Genomic DNA, 23,180 nt, shown 5'->3' on the forward strand with positions numbered 1-23,180 from the left:
GTTCTGTTCAGTTTCAAATCCCTTAAACTGTTATATGTAAAAACAGTGTTCTTGCAACAAGGAAAGGTTCCCCATTTTAATCATATTAGCTTGAATATACAGCTACATTACTGTAACATCATTCATTTTCCTTAGAGTCTTGCACACTGTAATTGCATGAGCCACTTGCATTCTAGCCTGCAGGACTTTATTTGAGCCTCTTCTTTTCCACCTTCTTCACAAACTGCATCACATCTTTGGCCAACAGTTCAGGCTCCTCGAATGCTGCGAAATGGCCCCCGCGGGCCATGTAAGTGTAGGAGCGAATGTCTGGGAACCTGGAGTAGGCCCAGGTCTTGGGACAGTGCATCAGCTCATGAGGGAATGCTGCTAATCCAACTGGGACATATATTTTAGTTCTGCGTGGACAAAAACACAAACATCTGTCATGGCTTTCAGACATGAGAGATTTGCTGACTAATACAAACTAATGATGAAAGATCAAATAACCAGAAACAAAACTAAAAATGTGCCTCAATCTCCATTTTAATCAAAACACGCCACTGAAATTTAAGGGTATAACCAAGCTAAAGCAGCACTGTAAATATGCATCATGTCAAATTTATGCTGCCCTCTATGATGGAGTTACTGTCGTTTGTCCCAGTGGAGAGGAAGGTTTTTCAACTCACATGTTGTCCACTCTTTTTTGAAAGTTTGTACCCATGTTTTCTTTGTAGAACCGCATAGATGGAATGATGGACCCTGTAGTCCAGTAGATCATCACATTGGTGAGGAGATCGTCCAGACTGAACTTTCTGTGATACAAATACATTTTAATACACAAGACAAGCTGGTGCATACATGATCTATATCATTAACATGTATTCATTCTGCTCTGTTTATATAGTATTTTATGTCTTGCTTGCATACATACAGCTTGAAGACACCAGTGGTGATGTAGTTCATTGTGCAAAGGTTTTCCAAATAAATTAGTTTTCACTTACAGTCCCCTCCAAACTTATTGGCAACCCTTGCAAAGATGTTCAAATAATTATTTCCTGATTTTTTTTTTCTTCCTCAGAATAAATTTACTTCAGTTAAAGGTTGGATTTGAACTTTTTTTTCTTATAACCCGTTTTACTCATCGTCTTTACCAAAAGTGCCAGTAATTGGATAGGACTGTACATGCTCGTTTCTGATTGTTCGTTCTTTACCTCTCTAAACCCCCATCCTTGAGATCCCTGTTTTTAAAATCTGTCCATGTGCTGAATTTCTCCAAAATATAGGCGGCCAGACCCACTGGGGAATCATTTAACCCACAGCCTGTGAGGAAAGACAAACTCTATTAAAGTTTTCATTTCAAGAATAATTATTACCAACTCTTAACTTGCTACATTTTCAACTGTAAAGTGCACTCAACATGAAGGCATTAAATTGCATGTAAGAAGCACAAATGTTCAATGTGACGTGAGAAAATATCAGAAAGATTGCCACCATCGTAGCCTTAGCCTTGGAGGTTTGCAAGCTAGGCTTAATTACAGTCATTAAATGCCACAGACAGATGACGTTCAAACGCAAATGCCAGCACTCATGTTCTTGTACCTGCAGTGTCAGGTTTGGTGGCTTGGATGTGCAGGTATCCAGACTCTCGCAGCAGTTCGTACACATTCTTTTGCATGTAAGGATAGATTCGGTGGACATCCTCTCTGGTGAAGCCCACCAGGAAGGGCAGGTATCGTCCAATGAGGAGAGAGAGGACCGTCACAAGGCCTCGTGCTTGGGCGGCGATCATGTTCAGATGAAGACCCCGCACACACCTTATTTCAGGAGAACCAGGAGAAAGTCTGTAAAAACTTGCCCGGTGTGGAAAAGGAGCAGTGATGGAGGCCAGTGTGTGTATTGTGTACGTGACTACTTGGCTGATCTTCAAGCTTACTCTGGCTTCATCTGAGCCATGTTGCAGGTGGTAAAGGCCCCCCCAGTCTCCTCCCTGGAGGTAGTACTCTGAGAAGTTCAGTCTCTCCATCAGCTTATGGAACACACGGGCCGCATCCATGGTATTAAACCCTGCGGTATCAAAAAGCATGTCGTAGCGGTGCTAAAGTTCTAATAAGTAGGTTCTTTGCATATGTTGCAAGTTGTTTGTTCTGAGAATCGATGCGGGCATTCTCACCTTTCACGTGCGGGGCTTCAGAGTAGCCATATCCTGGGATTGAGGGACAGATCACCTCAAAGACAACATCTTCCTCAGTGTTGGTGAGCATGGGCAAGATCCTGTAGAACTCAAAGAAGGAACCCGGCCAGCCATGCACCATGAGGAGTGGCAGAACCCTCTGCCCTGCACGCTGGATGGGCTTCACGTGAATGAAATGCACATCTAATCCTAACAATCAAAACAAAAGTGTAGAATATTCAGAGGTGCTCTGGTGTATTCTTCCCCCTGCAGCTACTTTACCCAATACATCATATTACTCAAGTCTGGTTATTACCCCCCCCCCCCCCCCCCTGAAATTCATCCTTGAAACAGGAGGATAAGCATATGGGAGGAAGGACAAATTTGTAGCTGTTGGCTTCACCTCTTTATGGAATTCTTTCCACTTTATTCTCAAATTCCTGCATGTACATTTGAATTCATGCATTGCTGAAATTAAATGTCACTCATTTTCTACAGTAATGATTGACTTGTGAATCCTGGTGGCTTGGTGGTCAGCACGTTTGCCACTCAGCACTAGGGTCTTTCAGTCGCTATCTGGGTGGAGTTTCCACGTTCTCCCTGTGTCTGCATAGGTTTCCTCCCGTAGTCCAAAAATATTGAGGTTAGGTTGAATGGATACACTAAATTGTACTGTATGAATGTGTCCAGTGATGGATGATGCTCTGTCCTGGTCTTAACCTCCTCCCCTTCGCCTGCACCAGTGGGCTGTGGTTTCTGACTAAGAGTACACTGTGTGCAAACTGGCTGCTGCTTCTCATCGGTGTGAGAGTGATTGTAAAAAAGCTGATATACATCTGTAAAGTGTGCTTGAGTATGAGAAAGGTGCCATGTTAATAATAATCATGCAAATATCTGTACTCTGGTTACCAATGTAAATTAATAGGGTGACTAAATGTAAACTGTAAATCCAGGTCGTGTCTGTTCCACAGAGGGAGATGAAAAAGCAACCACTCTCCCAGGGCCCTTACTGCAACAAATAAATACTGTTCTGAACAATTAGCAAACTCTGCTGTTCATTTTCTATACAGTAGACAGCAAAAAAGCAGTTCCACCTAAAGCCCACGGTCACTGCTGCCTGGGTGATTGTGAGGTGGAACCATTCTCAGCTCAGTGCCACCAACACCCCAAAACCATGTCAACACACCAATAACTGCATCTGGCAAATAGTGTAGCTAATAAAGTGTCCAGTGAGTGTAGGTGTAAAGTTGATATTTCTGATAAAGTGCTGGCTACATATAGTACAAATATTCCCACATACATAAAACAAATACCTAATGTTCACACTTTGATTTCCATTGAGAAGGATCCATGATAGTTTATGACAATGTTTTAATAAGAACTAGAGCAGCATATAAATTTGCTTACCCTCAATGTTGGTTTTGAAGTGAGGGTACTTATTAAGCACCTTGACTTGTTTCTCCCAGTCAAACTCATTCCTCCAGTATGAAACTACCTTTCTGAGATAGTCAGAGTTAAATCCATAGTGAAATCGACAGTCTTCCAGGCTGTCTGTGTATCTTGTCTGGTCAATACGCTGGTAAAGATCCTGAAGACAAGGGGGAGATTAAGGAGGTTATGCCATTGTTGAATGTAATTACCACTTCAACTTCTGTCAGTCACTTCTACAGGGTGTTACAGAAATGATGACACTACCATAATCATTTGTTGTATTTAAAGCCATGGTTTTAGAAGCCTGTTTGGCGATGGGAAAATGGATCAGGCCTTAATATGGTATTTTGGACCATTCTTGCTCTGTTCATGTCTGGAAAGCCAAGCGATTTTAAGAAGCCAGTGATTTTTAGAAGCCATTTAAGCAGTTGCCTTCCTTTACCCGTATCATTTCCTCAGATGTCTCCACAACAAAAGAGTGTATAGTTGTGTCTTCGCTGGGGGGCTTCTCTCCCACCCTCCACCAGCCATCTCCAAATGGGATTGTCTTTCGCTTTCTCCTCAATGCTAAGTAGCACAAAAGGCCCCCAATTCCAACAGAGGATGCGGCCAAGACTTTAAGGTTGTAGTGGTCTAGATTGAAGAGGGCCTGTCTGGAAAAAAAGAATAAGAAAGAAAAAAGAAATAATCTGTGTATCGAAAAAGAGCCAAAACAGCCGGCTCTTATTGGTGAGCTGAACCCACTGATATGACACAAAATGCCAAAGTGGGCAAGACAGTTAAAAACAAAAAACCTATACCCATGGGTGTACATGGGCAGATAAATGCTTAAAAAAATAGAAATTATAGCCATATAGTGAACATTTTATATAATTGTTCTTACAAAAACAAATAGAAGTCAATTATATCTTCTAATACATTTACAACAATCCCAAAATGAGAACTGTAAGACAATTACACCATTTTAAAGATGCTTTCACGTAGATTTTGCAGCGTTTGAACTGAGGAAATGACGGAAAACTACGAGACGCAAGCAAGAAAAGGAGACCAAGTTGGTCGTTCTAGTATTAGTGAGGATACGTTAGCGAGTTAGGTCTGTTTTTAGGATTATTTAGTAAGTTTGGTCGTTATTACAGAACCCGATGCGCAAGCATAACAATTAGCATCGTTACGCTATCGAATACGCGCTCTTCCACACACGACTAGCAGGGCACTGAGAAGGCTAATATATGAAAAACATGCTCATAAACTGAGTAGCCTATGCAATTACATCTTTTAAGAAGTAAACATTGTTTTTTGACATTTAGATTTGACTAGGATATATTACCTATCTTAAACCCACTGGCCTAGATTTGTACCACAGCAAAATCTGTATTGCTAATCTAGATGTAAGGAAAATGTTAAGCAATGCAAGGTTACCGATATGGTGAAATGTAATGTTTTCTGTAAGGTTTCAACTCGTGTATCATGCAAACGCCTGTTAGTCTGTTGTCACCTACTCACTTAATGTTCTCGAAAGTCTGCATATTTTGTCCCGGACTGTCACCCAGAGTTTGTAACTAATGCGTTGGGGTCCTTATGTTGCAGGTGTCCAAGTTGTAACACTAATGTGTGTTCTAGTCGAAGTCGAGAAGCGTTACAATGCGACTTTTCGTCGAAGTACGAAGAGTACAAAGTCCCAGGCTCTTCTCTTACGTAAAAGCTGGTGTGTTGTTCACGACGGAATCGGCTCTTCGAACCGGATCTCGGAGCCGATTTTCCATTTTTCTTAACTACTTACTTATTCTTGAATGAAATGGGTAGGTCCTGTAACTCACTAGCTTGAAGTGCATCCAGTGCCTTGAGTCAAATCTCGTATCCATATCTGTCCTTATATTTAGATCCAAATTTTGCAAGCGTTTCTTTAACTCTGACATTTGTGTAATATTGGCAAGTTTGACATAAGTCACTGCAAGTAAATGAAGAGTCGTGTAAGTTGATATGACTCACTAAACGTAAAATGGAATGACCATCAATAAAAGCCCTTAATACTTTATCATTTCACCGTGACGATGAATAGAGTCAGCCTTACGCGGTTTGATATTTTTACAGGCTAGCAGTAATATAGACGCAAGAAAAATCTCAACACCGCTTCACCTTATGCAGTCATGACATCAGTCTGCGCCATCGCCCAAATAATTCCTATCTGAAATACTTCTATCTCACCTAGTCAATCCCATCTCACTGAATCAGTCCCATCTGAGATGAAGTAATCCCATTTGATTGAGTCAAGAAAGTTAAACACTTGGACCATGACACGGTCAAGTACAAAGCTGAATACTTTTACATTCTTTAACTTTCAGACACTGAGATCCCTGTGCTATAAAAAAAAATAATAATAAAAAAAAAACAACCACAACAACTTATTCTTATAATCAAGTTTCGTAATGAATGGAAACTGTGTTTACAAAAGGTTCCCACTATTCAGAACATTTACATGCCAGTCAGCACCCTGCTGGATGGTTATATATCCTGGTGAAGAAGTAGACTATCCACTCCCTCCGCTGTACAGATGGAGAGGTTGACCTTTACAGCACTGTGCTGTGGGAGGGGGAGGGAACTATTCTTGTTTTACCCAAGTTACAACGAAAATAGGAATACTTAAGACATTCATTGCTCAGATAATTAGTAACACTATGCAAGGTGTCATTTGACCCCCCCTGTCTATTGACAGTCTTTCTGTACGAATGGCTGGTAGTTTGATTTAAAAAACACAAAGTGAGTCTACATCCATCTCAGATTAAAATATATATTTTGTTCGGTCCAAACTACTCCTCTCATCATCAGTATGTTAAGCTTATATCCTTTGCCTGAAAGAGAATTTTGCATCTGGTTATGTGAGTTCCATTTTATTTCCGCTACGTTTTGCAAATAAAAGCACTTGCAGACTTGCTTGCTTATTTGTTGTTATTTGTTTCAAATAATTATGTTCCTAACTTTCTTTTTCCCCATTCGTTGGACACTCTACATGAACAGATTCAATAAGAAAAGAGACCCTCTGATTAAGGACATGGGATTGGCCAGAATCAAAGCCAAGTTTGGGCATCCAGACTCGTTATTAACCACTAACAGCACCTTTGCAAGATGAAAGATCTACAACAAATAGACGTGGACAGGCAGATCATCACAGTACTAAGTAAAATGGCCCCAATGATTTTATACTGAATAATATCCATCTTAAAAAGCAATGATGCCTTGAAACTATCAAGGACTGCTAGACTGGCTCAATAAATAGAGGTATGAAAATATATAATAGTGTAATAGTGTGTAAAGACAATGTTCCTATTTTCTTTAAACCCTGAAGAGCATACAGCCCCTGTTGAGAGTTCACAGCCAAAATCCACCCTCCTTCATTATTGTTGAAAGTGCACACCTCTGTAAAGTGCTAAACTATATTGGTTTCATTGGAGAGCTTTAGCTATATCATTGTGCTGCTTAGTCAAGTTCACAGAACAATGTGTAGGGGGTATTCCCAACAGTGCTGTCCTATTAGTGGGCTCATGAATGACTACACTGGTTGCATCCTATCCTTGGAACCAGAGTCTGCATCCTGGTGATAGCAAACCATCCTTTCTGGGAATACAATTGTTGTGTTCTTTTTGCTGTAGAAAATTATCTGGAGTGCAAGTAAACAGACAGAATATGTTTGTATACTGTTAATGAGTAAAAAAAAGAAGACTGAAGAATTAATTAATTTTAACTATGGAAGCACAGATTGGTGAATGAATGGGGGATAAATACATTTGGAATTAAATGTGATTTACTAATATTTTACTGGTTTTTTTTTACAGGTCTGCAGTTCGAGACAGCTACACTATACCTTCCAACTTCCTTCAAGGAGGCCACCTAACTGCTCTACTCAGCTGCATGAAGTGTCTGCATTTTCTGTTGCGCAGAAAAATGTTGACAAGAAAACACTAGTTCTTGAGTTTACAACCTTAATCAGATCTGGCATTATGAGGACTTTTCCTGGTTATTCATTTGTGTCATTATGACTCTAAAAATAATTTTGTAATTCTGTCTAGTTAGTGGCTTTGGGGATACTCACACCACCTGTGTGCGTGACTGCACAGAGGGTTTATCCTTACAGAACAGTCAGGTGGAAGTCACCATGGATGCAGCGATCACAGAAGAGCCCTGCACAGCTCCCTTGCCCTACTGAACAGAACATACTTTGTAGTAAAAGTACAAACATACTTTTGTGTTTGGAGTAGGGTTATTTATTTATATGTAAATAGATTTGTTGTTCCATTTACAGTGTTTAGCTGACACTTTTATCCAAAGCAACTTACAATTATGTCTGAGCATAACTTGAGCAATTGAAGGTTAGGGCCATGCTCAGGGGCCCCAACCTTCCAATAACAAGTCAAGCATCTTAACCACTGAGCTACCACTGCCCTGTTCATGTTGTTTCTGCTAATATGATGTGGGAGTCCTTCTAATAATACCAAATAAAGACTAGTTCTCTAAACAAAATGTTTTACCACACTTTTGGTATTATATTTAACCATATTTGCTTTTAACATTTTATTGGACCCTTAGTTTTGTATCTGCTGTGATGGGTGAACGATTACACCTAGTTCTGGTCAGGTTGAGCCTTTTTGTACAACTTGGTACCAGATCATTTATGTGTATATGTGTGTGTTTAAATATTGCTTCTTTTGCACATTAAGTATTTAGAAATAATTTATGTTCAAATGAGCCAAGGGTAAACACAGAAAGATAAAGTCTAATTTACATTTAGACACATTGCTTCATACACCCATGACGCAAATGTAGTAGTTTTTGTCAAGTTGACATTTTTTGAAGAGTCACATTCAGTAGTTTTCTTCAAAAGCATACATTAGGGGCTAATTACAAGCAGTCACACACCAGGCTGGATTTAGGTATGGGCTAACCCAGGCTGTGGTAAATGTTTACACTTAATTTTTCAGTGTTAATGTTTTTGGCAACAAGTAAGCCTGCTTTATCTGGTCCACAAAGTTGCTTCATATTTTATCACTAAATGTTGAAGTTCAGTGTGTAAAAACCTTTATTTCCAAATAATGAAAAGGTAAAGAGAAATCTTCCTGCTGTTCAATTGATACATTCAGCTAAAATCTCTTCCAATAGGGCACACCCTTGTAGTGCCATAAGGGACCTAGAGTCACATTTCCACCACATTTATGAAAGCCATGTGAGAAACCCAGATTAAGCTTCAACCTTGCCTAATCTGCTACTCTTTTACACATTTCAGACTGTTTCTCTGCTGCAGTTCCTGTGCGTTCTCCTTGAAGTCTGACCTTGCATAACCTACCCTCTCCTTCTCCTTGTTCTGGGACCAGTGTTTGTTTTTGAGTTAGGTTATTTTTTGAGTTATGTATATTCACTTATAGCCTATTCCAGAGATGTGGTACAGTATGTTTTCTATAGTCCTCTATAGTCCTTTCTATAGTGCTTTAAATTATTTTAATAACAAGATGATATATTCTTATATGTGGGATACCTAAGTGCGTGCCTGTTCCTTCATGCATGCGGACTTGTAAGAAGACAGCAGTGCTTCTCCATCTTGACCTAAAATAAATTTTGAATAATACCAGTAAGACAGGTGAGACAGAGTATAATAAATATTCCTGTTCTTTGACTTAAGACAGTTATATTATTTTTGCCCAGTGACAGAAGTGCAAATTCTAAATTGTACATATTTTTGGTAAATATTTTTTGCTTTTTTTCCACATTCTCATTCAAAGTCAGCACAAAAATAAGATATACTGCAACGGTGAAATATCTGGTTTTTCTGTATTGTGAGTCCACAGAATTCTACTCCACAGTCATAATGAAGTTGGCCATGATCTTAATCCATCTGGTCATTTGCTATAAACATGAACTGAATGACTCTGGGCAGAGGATAAAAAAAAACTTCTTTTTATGTCCAAACACTTAACCAAGAAAGAGTGGGAGTCTGTAACAGATGACATAGTGCACACTACAGTTTCAGCCAAATAGTTTTGCACTGGGACCACTTACCCATGGTGCACATAAATCCCTGGGAATTTCCTACTATTGTCATGGTAACTGATGTATGCATTCTGCATCCCAAACTCTGCCCAGCACCTTTTCCGCCTTTCTCTCTGTTCTTCCCAGCCATCCTTATTTACCCTACTTCAAGAAGGGACTGGTTTGGCTTTATTTTTCATCTACCAATTTATCTTCTGAACTGTAATATTGTATATAAATAAGGAAATATCGCTAAGGAAGGGGAGAGGGAACTAGTTGTTCATGATGCTATAATGTGGAGTATAAATGAATATGTAAAGCAGAGAACAATCAGAAGATAACTCAGTTATTTCTTGCAAGAAAAATAGTATGAGCAGGCACTTTGAGACTGAATGAAATAAAAATTGTTTTAGGTGGGCATTATTTCAGAAGCATTAGGGTCCATATGAAGGCCCATATGAAACATTTTACTACACATGACAGCATTAGGGAACTCTCTTCTATAACTGTACAGCTAATGCCTGAACCTAAGTAAATATCACACTGTTCAGTTCTCTTTCAGCAAGGACTTATCAAAGCCTACTTAATAAGATCCTTTGTCAAATCCTACATAATGGTATCCTTTGTTGAAGATATTGGTGGCGCCTGTGTATTATGGGTGTGTATGAAGGTCAGTTTTCAGATAAGAAATGTATTTCTTTTCATCTTAAAAACACCACCACCTGACAGCAACATTAAGCTCCAGATATAGTTACATCATTGAACTTTTTCTTCAATACACCCATATTCAACTTATGCATACTATGTATGCTTTTTTGTTTATAAAAAGGCATTTGTGTCACTTTTTGAGTGCACAGTGTTCTTCAGTGTTCATGCTTTTTTCTTTTTTTCTTTTTTGCTTTTCTATCCAGCAAGTTAAACTTAAGACTGTAAGGTTATAGTGATGTTGCTCCATGACTTAGGAAAGTTCTTGGGTGAGAAATGTACTTGTCTGAGGATATAATTTTGTGAGTGAGTAATTTGTGTTGAGCTTCCCCTGGATGTGGCTTTGCTGGTAAATACTGTTTGGTGGTAACTGTCTGCATTGGGTGTTCCTGACTCTCCTTTTAAGGATGAAGGAGGATTTCACTGAAAATTCTTTGAGAAGCACTGGATGATTTCCTGGTGTCTGTGCCAGAGTTGTTTATTTTGATCACACTTTTATATGATTTTATGTGATTGAAGAGAGAGGAAGTGAAACACTTGGTCTAACCATTTAGTGTGAAAAAGCTGATAATATCTCTATAATATCTATAACAAAAACTGATGGGCTTTCAAGTAATGGGAAGTTATTTCCTGAGAATGTGAAGTTTTGTTGTCCTTTTAACAACCAATGCTGCAAAATTAGCCCAAGATAATGTTCAGCATGATTTCCATCTCACTTCCATAATCAGATATTCATTAATATGAACTAACGTTCACATAATAACTGATGTCTACTTGATATATTTCAGCTCGTCCTCAATGTATTCATTGCTGACCAACAAATGTCTTATATACTGCAATTCTGTTATACTTGTTGGAACATTTGCTACAATTTACTTTTACTGAAACTTGTACTGAATATGTAATTAATGTGTCTGTGATTTTACCTGCTAAAGCCAATGCTATTATAAAAGTATAATTAATTTCAAACGTTTTATTACTAAACATCATTCTTACAATTCAGGCCTATCCTATCTGGTTTAATAATTAATAAACCCGGTTACTGGTTACTGACTCACTGGTGTCAATGCGTCACACCCATTTCACAAATGTAAATCGGTAGTAAATACAATTCAATAATTTGAGACGCTGGTGTGCACATGGAGCGACTGGCAACCTTTTCTTATGTTAAATTGAATGTTTTCGTTTCAAATTTCCTTTCGACATTTTAAGTTTGCAATCTATCACAGTCTTTTTTCCGGAGCACTGTTTGGACTACAAATCCGTTAAAGAAATATGTTAGGACGCTCCCTTGGCCTGAGCAACCAATCCCCTTGCACTTTGTTTCAAGCGATTGGACGAAATGTGGCCCGTCGCAGTTAGGTCTGTGCTTATATAACCACATCTCGCCATTCCTTTCCTTATTCGCCGCGTCGTACCTTTAATTGTACGCAACAGCAGTTTTATAGCTGAAAGTTTGGACTGACGCGTTAAATCATGTTTTTAAAGGTCGTCGCCCCAATCCTGGCCTTTGTCTTGGTTGTGGGGAGTGCCACCTTTCTCCCCGGCGGTGTGTCGCCCGCGGACATCAGTTCGCCGTCCGTTAAAAATGCTCTAGATTTCGCAGTCGCGCAGCATAATAAGGCGAGCAACGACGTCTACCTGAGTACAGTGTCGAAGGTGATCAGCGCCAAACAGCAGGTAAAATCGATTACCACTTTATTTAATATACCGAGGCATCCTTAAAACAGCATCGCAACCAAGCATAGCTCAAGAAATCTCGGCAATGAGCAGAACGCAGTAGTATTGCTTCAAGAATAGCTAAGATATAATGATATAATAAGATATAACAGTCTTTTTTCTTACGTTAGCTGTCTGGGTAACGGAGAAATCCATCTTTATTTGTCGTTCAGTGTCATGCTGTATAGTGTCCAGAACAATATGAAACGCTTAATATACTGTCTTCACATTGTACCCTACTAGTAAATTCGATAATGCGCAGATAATCACATAAACAGATTAGCTAGTATTGCTGTCTATCTCATATTTTCTTGGGAAAAATAATGAAGTAGGGGAAAGTGTGTGGGTTAACGGGTACCAATAGCCCATGCTAATGGATTGATGTTTTTTTTTTGTTTGCAGTCTTCTCATCTTAAATGATTCAATCTATCTGTCAATCTGTCGATCACTGTCTGTAATAGGTGCATGAGGATTTGCTTAGTGTGTTTCTTGAGGTAAACAAGTCTGCATAAATAGTCGATGTTAGGCGTTAGCGTGATTCCAATAACTCACATAATCAAATGTTGGTGGAATTACCGCATACTTATTCGTTGAGTCTGGAATTCCTGTTGCAGAAATAAAGGCCTACGCAGTGTTTCCGTACCTCTGTGTACCGCTGTGGTCTTGTGCAGATTATAAGAGTAGTATACTGGTTATAGAAGTGTTATTGTCTTTGCTGGATTTCAGATTGCACTAGTTACATTATAGTTGTTCAAATCGAAATATGCATGAAATGTTGGTCCAGCAGCTTCTCCTTTTGCTGCTATGGTTATAAATCTGCAATTGTTAAACTTAAAAGGGGCTGCAAAAATATGTGCAAACTATATGTAACTTTAAAATTGTGGAATTGAGAAATATTTCCTATGGCTTTGTTCTTGAGGCAAGATAGTGCTGTGGTTGTTTGTTTGTTTGTCTGTCTGTTTGTTTTCTCTGATGGATGACCTCACATTCCAATGACTTTAGGTTGTTTCAGGCATGAAGTACTACTTTACTATTGATATGGTCAGGACATCTTGCAAAAAGAGGAGGACTGAGGTGTGTGCAGACAAACCTGGCCCCACAGTTGAACAGGTAACTTGCAAAAAATGCCTTTAATTTATGCATTTTATAATCACTGTTTGCAATGTTGCTTTCTGTGTACATTAACTGCATTGTGTGTGTCTTTCTTCAAGCCCAAACAGTGTGAACTAGTCGTCTGGAGTCAGCCTTGGACTGACACCATCAAGCTTCTTAAGAATAGCTGCAATTAGAGGTCATATGATCCAGAAACAGATTTGTTGGGCGTTTTCCACATAATCATCATTCTTTATAAAAGAGAGCTTAACTGTTCAATTGATAATATAATCTTTGTATAAGCATATTTGAGTTTCATCTTAATTGATTAGATTAACAATTCTTGGTTTCATTGTGTCAACAAATAACATGAGACAATAAAAATGCTTTTACTAACACTAGCTCCATAATCTTTGTTTAAAACAGTTTTTGTATTGTTCAACATGGAATTTCTGACAGTAATAAGTTTTTGCAGCAGTTTGGGTTACTATTAAAAGTTTGCTGAAAAGATATTGTGTATTTTTGGTAGGGGTTTTAGGATGGAACTTTTATTCCTGTTATGCGGCAGACGCGTACACAAATAATACAAAATGTCCAAATGGTATACAATAAAAAGGAACACTGTATGGAAATGGAATAAAAGGTAGTTTTCTCTACCAGAGCAGGTGTCATGTTTGTGAAAATCTAAATATTACATTCCCACAATTCCATGAGAGATGAGCACAGAGAACAAACATGTGCTAACATTCCAAAGACCAAAAAAAGGGTGTTTCTCAGACTGAACAACGGAACTTGTGACGAGCCTTTAAAGCTGCACAATGAGTTCAACAGTTACATTCACCCCTGACAAGCAGATAGCGTCATCTACAACTGAAACCTGAAAAAGTCACTGCAACATTCAAGTAGCCTTTGTAAAGCTCATTCAATTAATTAAACTGAATGGGTTACATAACAGCTATCCTATAACAATTACTGATTCAATCATTAATATTGATTGACTAGATTGATTAGTTCTGTGTCCTGAAATCTGACTCATTAAATACATTAAAGGTCCCATATTATGGGCAACTCCATTTACATTAGCATAGTTGAGTAAGAGTTCATTACATGGCACTTGACCTACCATGAACCTTAAACTTTTGTCACCTCCTTCAAATGTAAATCGTGAAATAGGGTCATACAACTGACCAACCAAAAACATTTTTACTGGTTAATATTTACGCACTCCAAATTTGCATAAACCAGCCCACATTCTAGTCAGGCAATATTAACATGGACCTGCACATCAAAACTGTCAACTACATTTATCTGACACTTTGTATCCAAAGCAACTTACAATTATGACCGAGTACAATTTCAGCAATTAAGGGCCTTGCGCAGGGGCCCAAGAGTGGCAACTTGGCAGTGGGGGGGCTTGAACCAGCAACTGACTGCCTACAAGTCAAGAACCTTAAACATTGAGCTACCGCTGCCCATGTCTGTAGCTATTATAAACAACAAAACAATAAGGACGTAGTAACTGACATGCTTGACATTCATCTTTTAACAGCATCCTTTACAAGCTGTTAGCTTGCTCTGCACATTTCTCTCCAGCCATTTTCTCAAACTAAGACAATACAAAGAAGGCTTGGCTCAGAATACGACGCTGAAACACTATCTAGGTGCACACACACTAACCTGTCCTCAGTTCAAGTGTTACAAATACGTGTGATGACAAACACAAGCATACGGCTGGACTGTAGCGTGATAGCTCAACCTGCCTGTGGAAGGAGAGCACAGGAAGGCGCCCAAACACAGATCTTAGCAACTCGCTAGCACATCAGCATTTTACATTCCACACAGTTAGCAGACAAGCTAATCCAGCGTGACTTTGCAATGAAGACTGAATGCAGCCACCCTACCCAAGACTCAAACCCAGGACCTGGGCTTGAGTCCCGGGTAGGGTGGCTGCTTTCAGCCTTTGTTACAGACTTAGAATTTCAGTTAGGTTACAGAGATAAACAAATGTAGTGTAGGAGTCTTGCCCAGATGGGGCTTGAACTCCAGAGGTAGGGTTGTAGCAATCAGTCTAGGAAGAAAAATCATGTTCTTCAGGTATATACTGCCCATTGCTCCTCTATTCTGATGACTTAGTGCTCTTTGTTCCTCTTTCAGCCCTACAGCAATGCTGCTTGTTGCTGTAAAATGATTAAACAAAAACTCCTGATCACTGGTATCAGTTCTCCAACTTAAAATAGACTTTCTCTAATTCCAGTTTGATTCTGGACTCTTGATTTTGGGTTGCTCTTCGTGGACTTGGAGAGACTGGACAGAAAGGGCTAACTGTTGTACAAGGGGCTGCAGTGGCGCACTAGATTACTTTTCTAATTAACTGTGGATTTTCTTTTGATCTTAGCATTTAAAAGACCCCCACTTGGCCTGGACAGGTTACCCACTGGGGTACTGGGCCATCCAAAAGGTGCTCTATCCACACCTAGTTGACCTGGGCACCCAGTATCTCTGCAGTCCAGCCTCTTGAATAAAAAATACTGAAAAACGTAAATATTGTAATTCAGACATAAATAAAACATAAAACGTTCTCAAACTGTACAACCAGAACGACATTTCATGAGGTTTCGTCGGTCAATCACAACCGAAGTCCGTTTATTACTAAAAAAGGATTGAACAGGCTACTAATAATAATCCATGACAATTAAATAAAGTTCAGTTCGACTTTAAGATGGTTGAGGGAGATCCCTCTCTGATATACAAGCAAGTTTCACTGTCAGGCGGCTACCAGTAATATAGTAATATAGGAACGATTTCAGGAATGCAGCTATCGGAGTTTTCTAAACCTGCCATAAAAATGTATTTTCGCATTTCTGACAGTTTACGATGCAACGAGTGTCATATAAAGCCACAATACTGACTGTGAAGGTCATGCCATCGACAGCAGTCTCTGAAACAATCATTCAGTTAATAAATAATTATAAACCTAGATCTTCAGATAAATATTGTGGAATACGTGGGGAAACCAACTAAATCAAACAAACTACAATCAAATACTTATTTGGGATTTTTTATTGTTGTTTTGTAACAGCCCATAAAGTAGGTCTAAATATAAACAAGTCAACAAGATATAATACGTTTGAATATATTCACTTTGACTCAAAGATATTCCCCCCCAAATATTTTATTCGAAACAATCGAGTTATTACAACAACAAGTAAGTGTTAATTTAATATCTTACGTTACTCCAACCTTTGGTGTTATAGGTTATATCAGCGTATGTCTTTATGAAAGTGTGCTGTTTGTTTGTGACGTGCAGTTGGAAGTTAACCTGTAGCCTAAGTAGGTCACTTTTGGGAAGGTGTGGGTCAGGTTTTGCTGACCTACTATACGCGAAGCACTGCAACGCTCTAGATGGAAACAGACCATTTGGGCTACCACGGCGACTAAGTACAATGTACAAATGCGTTACAAACCGTTTTATGGCGTGTTTAACCTTCCTAAAAGTATCCAGCAATAAAGAGTCGTGCAGAATTTCCGACAGCGCCCGTAAGTGCGCATGTGTGGTGCGTTCTGCCCGGGCGTCTAAAGAAAGTGGAGCGGGTAAACTGATCTTCAGAACTTACAGGAATTTCGAGCTGTGAAGTCCTTGCAGGAGCAATGAAGACTCTAAACAAGGAACAGATGAAAATAGCAGAGGAGACTCTTAAGCAGTTCCTTATTAAATCTCAACAGGTGTGTAACTCACAGAAATGAAGCATATGAAGTTGTCTAATTTTTCGGGATTGTGGTGTAATACAGTTTTAGGATTCAGAGGAAAGAATAGCTAGGGAAATGTTATAGATATACCACCCAATAAATGCATGTTTCTTAAAATGTTTAATTCTCCGTTTTGTAAATAAATTGGTCGTATCACTAGGCAAGAAAATTAATTGTACATTACATATTGACCTACAGATTCTAGAATTGCAAATTTTAAGATCAATATTTTTTAAAACCATAAAAACTACATACAACACTGAAAAGTATAGCTACCAAAGAAACACCAAAGTCATACATATCTCTCGAAACCCAATTTTGTACTTTGCAGTTATGTTAAGGACCTTGAATACCCAGATTTGTCTGATGGTTTTGTGTTGTGGACGCATCTATACAAGATAGACTAACAAATCAGACACGTACATTCATCAAACATTTCTAATGAATGTTAGAACAATGTAAATTATTACTCCTGCTACTACTAACTAGGTGTATGTAAAATGTTATATTGGTCTAAATATCTCATGCTGTAACGCTAATGTGGGGCTAGGGCTAATACTGTTAGCTTCAGCAGTTAGCTATAGGGCTAATACAACATGTCCTCTGTCAATTGCATGTAAATATTATCTAGCTGGATCCACTATTTATATCACATTATAATGTGATATACACATTATACTGCACAAAATAATCAAACCTTTACTTTATGCACGTGTGCAGGCTATATACAGAGTAATGACTACAGAATTGCGCAGGGATCCCTGAAAGAGGATGTCTTGGCTAAGAATGACTACTGCACCCATGGTTGTCAGTCATTTTATTAAGTGGAATAGTCCTGACCTAATATTTTTGTGTATTTAGGAGCAGAGTTATTGATCTCCTCGAATCACCTCAGATGTTTTAGCATGTTTTTGACTATGCCATTCAGAAAACAACCCAGAATACAGCTATGTGAAGAAAACACTTGCATGTGCAGTCTGTCTCTGTGACCTGCAAACTGTCCTGCAACCTGTCTATGTGTTCTGCATGGTTGCAGGACAACACAACTAATAAATAATTTCTGTGACATGTCAGTGTAATAAGTGTACCTTACAACTGTATTTAGTCTCTCTAAAGTCATCAGATTTGTCTGAATTACAAATGACACTTTGGTATTTTGTGCTGTAGTACTTTAAAATGATAGCCTACTGCATTCATGAAAGACATTTTTTTTTTTTTTTTGCATATGTGGTCAACTGCTGTGCTGTAGAAGGTCAGATGAGGGAAGCAGAGGTGCCAACAATCACTTAGAAAGAGCTACAGTGGCTGAGGCTGAAGTGAAGCAGCACCTGTCAGCGATATAAAGCGCTGTGCATACGCTTGGCCTGAACTTAGGGGGGGGTGGCTAGAAAGAAGTAATTACTGAAGAAAAACACTTCAAAACAGTTTGTCAGCCTTTGTCCAAGTCAAAGTCCAGATTTTTCTTCCGTCATGGTGAATGTTGAACAATAGCAAAGTTAAAGTTCAGATCTCAATCCAATCGAGAATCTTTAATTGTATGATAATTGCAGTTTACAGCTGTTATATAAGCAATCTGAATGACCAGGAACAAGTCTGCCAGGAAGAATGGGCAAAAATAACTCCTAGGCAGTGTGCAAAGCTATTAGAGAGGTACCCTAGCAGATTTAAAGCTGTTATTGCAGAAAAATGTGGTTCTACCATCTAGTCTGAAGGGCTAAACACTGCATCAGAAGGGAGTCCTGGGAGTTTGAGGGTGCAAGACAGTATTTTGGAGGTACACCTACAGGAGCTTTTATGTCAGCCCATTTTAAATCAGTTGGCATTAATGTGGAGTTGGAGGCATACAATTGTCCAAAATATTTATTAATAGAGAAGTATTATGATTCACCTTCACTGGAACTAAGGTGCCTAGGCCAACCCCTGAAAAAAAATAAACCCCATAGCATTAGCCCTCCTCCACCAAACTTTACAGCTGGCACAATGCAGTTAGGCCTGTAACATTCTCTTGGCATTCGCGAAACCCAGACTTGCCCATCAGACTGCCAGATGGAGCAGTTAGGTGTCACACCACAGAAAATGTTTCCACTGCTCCAGACTCCAGTGGCAGCTTGCTTTACACCACTCCATCTGATGCTTGGCATCGTGCTTGGTGATGTAAGGCTTTCATGCAGCTCCTCAGCCATAGAAACCCAGGCCATGAAGCTCCCAGCACAGTTTTTGTGCTGATGTTAATGCCAGAGGAGATTTGGCACTCTGCAGTTACTGAGTCAGCAGAGTGTTGGCAATGCACTATTCACCTCAGAATAGTGTATGGGTAGACTACATGGGTAGGTGTTTGCTTTTAGACAGCTGTGGCAATGGGATGGAATGAAACACCTGAATTCAATGATTAAGAAGTGTGTCTCTAACCCTACATCCATATAGTGAATGCAGAAAGAGGAGGAAGTAACTGCAGTGTACTGTAGTTAAAGATTTAGAGGTTATAAAAACTCAGGCGTAATACGCAGTGTAGTTCTAGACAAACCTGAAATAACCTGAATCATTCAGAACATTCAGTGTTCTGGCCAAATCAGCTTAATACATATCGGCCAAGCAAATTGACCCAGCAATATTTGGAGTGATAAAAGTGATGTGACATTTGTACACTGCCAAGTTTGGTCAGCACTGGGTTTCTATAATGTTCAGTAATTAGAAGACCGGAGGCTCCAACTGTTAGACTTGTCAGTGTTCAGACTGACGCTATATACATATACACGTTTTTCTCTCTAGGCATATGGATGTCTTTTCCTGATAAATCGAGGACAAGCTGACTGTATGGAGGTGATAGTTGACCAATGGCCAGACTTCAATGTGCTGTTCATCAGATCGAAATGTCAGGAGGTATGAACAACAGAATGCCTGGGTAATACCATTTACTGGAATAGTACACAAAGTGCTGAGTAGAAGATGCTAGTTCTTATGGCTGCTTCATTTCTCTCATGCATAGCAAGGGGACCTTTTCAGAGATGTGTCAGTTTTTACCAAAGACGAAGCTTCTCTCAGGAACATACTGGAAAATACAGGCTTTTTTGACTGGAAGAATTACTTTTGTCTAAGTATTCTGGCTTTTTATTATTGCTTCTAATAATCTATCTTGTGAAATTTACAAATCAGAACCAATTATGTTGTTCTCTTAGTTCAAACAGTTCAAACATTTCGCCATCAGTTTAACCTTGGTTTTTTACCTGTTTAGGTGTTAACACATGCCATGAGGAGATGCTAAAAGCTGTAGCAGCAGCCAAAGGTGTGCCTGAGAACAAACTCACTGTCTGCCACATGATGACATTGCCTGATCCCTCTAACCTTACAAATAACAGGTAGCTAAGTGGTTTACCGCCAGACCATCTGCCAGAATTTACAACCTGTTCAAATGCATTGCCTAATGTTGCTAAAGATTAATTGTACTACCTTAGGTACCTTTACTGTTTGTTTATAGGCGTTGACTGGTTCTGGGCTTGACTGAGGGAGATTATTCTGTTTTGCTTTCACACAGAGGAATTCCACATGAACCACATATTAATTGTACAGTTCCATAAATCACTTTTCTTTGTGCAGGTTTGCAAAGTGTTAGGCTTTAGGCTTACATTTACGGCATTTAGCAGACACTCTTATCCAGAGCGTCTTACAAAAGGTTCATTAGTTTAGTGCTTTTTAGTATTATCCTTGGATATAAACACTCAAGCAACAAAGAACTTCACTTTTTGGATACATGGCTTTTCACTGGGCATAATGAAACTAGAAAAGGGAAGTGATGCAATAAGTCGAAACAGTGATGTTACAAAATGAACCAATCATGTGCCTGAAGCAGGTAGCTTCCACACACGCAGCAGACTGCACTGATTTCAGGAGGACCAGAGATAAGTTCTCTGGACTGCTCCCAGGTTTGAAGAAAAATAAAGAAAGAAAATAAAATAAATAAAAATAAAAATAAACAGCTTTCACATTTCACCAAATGCAACAACCACATAGAGCAAGCAGACCTTGATCTGGAAAAAAAAAAAACCCCAAACAACTAATGTATAAACACCCTAAGTTAACTCTCCTTTGCCCCCTACAGGGTATCGGTGCAGTTGTCATCTCTCAAAGAGTCTCACATAGATGTGGTTAATAGTACCTGGAAGTTTGCTGCTGAATTCAGCAAACAAATGATTAGGAATATGATCATGAATTTCCCTTCTTCTTGTGTGCTGGACCCGGACGGTCATCCAGTTGCATGGGTACTTACCTACACTTCCTGTGCGATGGGAATGTTGTACACCCAGCCTGAGCACAGACGGAAAGGCTATGCGAAAGCCGTGGTCACCGCACTAGCAAAGAAACTCCATTCCGAAGGCTACCCAGTGTTCTGCTTCATCGAGGAAGAGAACCAGCTGTCCTACAGACTCTTTACAAGTCTGGGCTTCACAGAGGACCCCACTTACAGAGTTGCTTGGTATGGCTTCAATCAAAAGCATCCAATTCCACACTGACTTTGTGCAATCAGACATTCTCGTCATTATCACATTAACGTAAAGTGAGGTAATTGAAGTAATTGTGAAACTCGTTTTTATAATAATGGGATGAAAAAACATGAATCTTAAGAGAATATTAACTTGTATCAAATGAGTGATACAAATCCTATTTTAAACCTATTGCTCCACTGAATGAACAGAATACATTTATGGCATTTAGAAGACGCTCTTATCCAGAGCGACTAACAAAAGTGCTTTGTCATTTACTCATAGAATATATCCAAGTACAGTATAGTAGGTTAGAATTAAACATACCAATGAACTAGAATACTGTGGAATACAGGGATGAATGCTGATACCTAGAAGTGCAAAATACATAAGGTCTATCTTAAACAATGATAAGTGCTATAAACAATAAAGTGCTAGAGTTTGTTAAAAAGCATAAATAGTGCCTTACAATAAGTAATAAATTAGTCAGTCAATAAGGGAGCAGTGTCAGTTGTCCTTTAAATATTCTGCAAATGGATGGGTCTTCAGTCTGCATTTGAAGACTGCAAGGGACTCTGCTGTCTGAACAGCAAGCGGGAGTTCATTTCACCATCTTGGAGCCAGGACAGAAAATAGTCTCGATGCTTGTCGTCCATGAGACCTGAAGCAAGGTATTTTGAGCCGAGCCGTACTTGAGGTTCGAAGTACTCGAGGTACAGATCGGGCTTTGACCATTGACCTCATGTATGAAGGGGCAGGTCCATTTTTGGCTTTGTAGGCAAGCATCAAGGTTATAAATCTGATGCGTGCAGCTACAGGGAGCCAATGAAGGGAGTACAGCAGTGGAGTAACATGTAAACTTGAGAAGATTGAAGACCAGTCGTGCTGCTGCATTCTGGAGAAGTTGTAGAGGTTTGATGGCTCTTAGAGGAAGACCAAGTACCGAATTGCAGTAGTCTAGCTTTGAGATCACAAGAGACAGCACAAGCACTTAGTAGCTTCCTGCGAAAGAAAGGGTCGAATCCTTCGTATGTTACAAAGGAGGAATCTGCAAGACCGGGTTAGATTAGAAACATGAGTTGAGAACAACAACTGGTTGTCCCAGTTACACCCAGGCTACGGGCAGCTTCGGATGGTGATACCAGAATAGTGACTTCCTTTTTAACGACATGAGGTGCATTAGAAAGTCTGTGAATTCCTAAAAGCAGTAGGAAATGTGGAAAGGTTTCTCATTTGCAGCTAAAGTAGCCTAATAAGAATGTAAAGGAATTGAGCTTTTAATTTACATACACAACAAATAAATCAAGAAGAACTTCACTGAAAAGCAACACATTGCAAACACTCCAAATCAGGTTTTATAAAAAGGGCAAATATCATCTGGAGATTTGAAAAATAGGGTTTCAGTATCATTGTTTCACAGCTTTTTTCTTTGATGTATAAAATTACTTTTGCATACGTAAAACTGCACACCATCATAGAGCATAACCGTGAAAAAATGGCATGCTGAGTCCTGCAGCTGAACCTGTGACAACAGACTACCCTTTGTTCTAGATTCCCCCTTTCTTCAGAATCCTATTCACACAGCTGAACTGAATATACCTACTCTGCTGCAGGTTTCCTAGGAAACTGGTTATATAACCTTTACATTTGTTTTGTGGGGTTATGGTTGTAGCATGGTAGCAGCATAGCTGTGTTGAGAGAATAATTTAGCAGGTAAAAAAAAAAAAAATTATATATATATATATATATATATATATATATATATATACATATACATATACATATACACACACACACACACACACACACACACACACACACACACACGTTAGTGATCTTAG

At 39.1% G+C, this 23,180-nt stretch overlaps 3 protein-coding genes across 3 annotated transcripts; 2 read left to right on the plus strand and 1 right to left on the minus strand.

Moving 5' to 3' along the window:
• Positions 1–62: 62 nt before the first annotated feature.
• On the minus strand, positions 63–5,318 carry ephx5 (epoxide hydrolase 5). The gene is given in 10 exon segments (XM_027025611.2): positions 63–398; positions 669–794; positions 1,194–1,302; positions 1,582–1,796; positions 1,916–1,956; positions 1,958–2,046; positions 2,153–2,362; positions 3,560–3,740; positions 4,026–4,236; positions 5,087–5,318. Coding segments are annotated over 10 exon segments (1,416 nt in total). The 5' UTR covers positions 5,110–5,318; the 3' UTR covers positions 63–187.
• Positions 5,319–11,688: 6,370 nt separating this feature from the next.
• On the plus strand, positions 11,689–13,775 carry cst3 (cystatin C (amyloid angiopathy and cerebral hemorrhage)). Its single transcript, XM_027025605.2, has 3 exons — positions 11,689–11,983; positions 13,025–13,132; positions 13,234–13,775. The coding sequence occupies exons 1-3, from the start codon at positions 11,780–11,782 to the stop codon at positions 13,309–13,311; spliced, it is 390 nt and encodes a 129-aa protein (XP_026881406.2). The 5' UTR covers positions 11,689–11,779; the 3' UTR covers positions 13,312–13,775.
• Positions 13,776–16,631: 2,856 nt separating this feature from the next.
• Positions 16,632–21,625, plus strand: si:dkey-76k16.6 (uncharacterized protein LOC566817 homolog). The gene is made up of 5 exons (XM_027025607.2): positions 16,632–16,837; positions 19,631–19,741; positions 19,848–19,956; positions 20,094–20,217; positions 20,958–21,625. The coding sequence occupies exons 1-5, from the start codon at positions 16,763–16,765 to the stop codon at positions 21,367–21,369; spliced, it is 831 nt and encodes a 276-aa protein (XP_026881408.2). The 5' UTR covers positions 16,632–16,762; the 3' UTR covers positions 21,370–21,625.
• The last annotated feature ends 1,555 nt before the right edge of the window (positions 21,626–23,180 follow it).

This window comes from Electrophorus electricus, chromosome 11 (assembly GCF_013358815.1).
Source record: "Electrophorus electricus isolate fEleEle1 chromosome 11, fEleEle1.pri, whole genome shotgun sequence".
In the NCBI taxonomy this organism is placed as follows: domain Eukaryota; kingdom Metazoa; phylum Chordata; class Actinopteri; order Gymnotiformes; family Gymnotidae; genus Electrophorus; species Electrophorus electricus.

Excerpts from the sequence above, each read along its gene's own strand:
- cst3 (XM_027025605.2), top strand. The coding sequence starts at position 11,780 with ATGTTTTTAAAGGTCGTCGCCCCAATCCTGGCCTTTGTCTTGGTTGTG. Across the intron at positions 11,984-13,024 it reads TGATCAGCGCCAAACAGCAG|GTTGTTTCAGGCATGAAGTA; the intron begins GTAAAATCGATT and ends CAATGACTTTAG. Across the intron at positions 13,133-13,233 it reads CTGGCCCCACAGTTGAACAG|CCCAAACAGTGTGAACTAGT; the intron begins GTAACTTGCAAA and ends TCTTTCTTCAAG.
- si:dkey-76k16.6 (XM_027025607.2), top strand. The coding sequence starts at position 16,763 with ATGAAGACTCTAAACAAGGAACAGATGAAAATAGCAGAGGAGACTCTT. Across the intron at positions 16,838-19,630 it reads TCCTTATTAAATCTCAACAG|GCATATGGATGTCTTTTCCT; the intron begins GTGTGTAACTCA and ends TTTTCTCTCTAG. Across the intron at positions 19,742-19,847 it reads TCAGATCGAAATGTCAGGAG|CAAGGGGACCTTTTCAGAGA; the intron begins GTATGAACAACA and ends TCTCATGCATAG.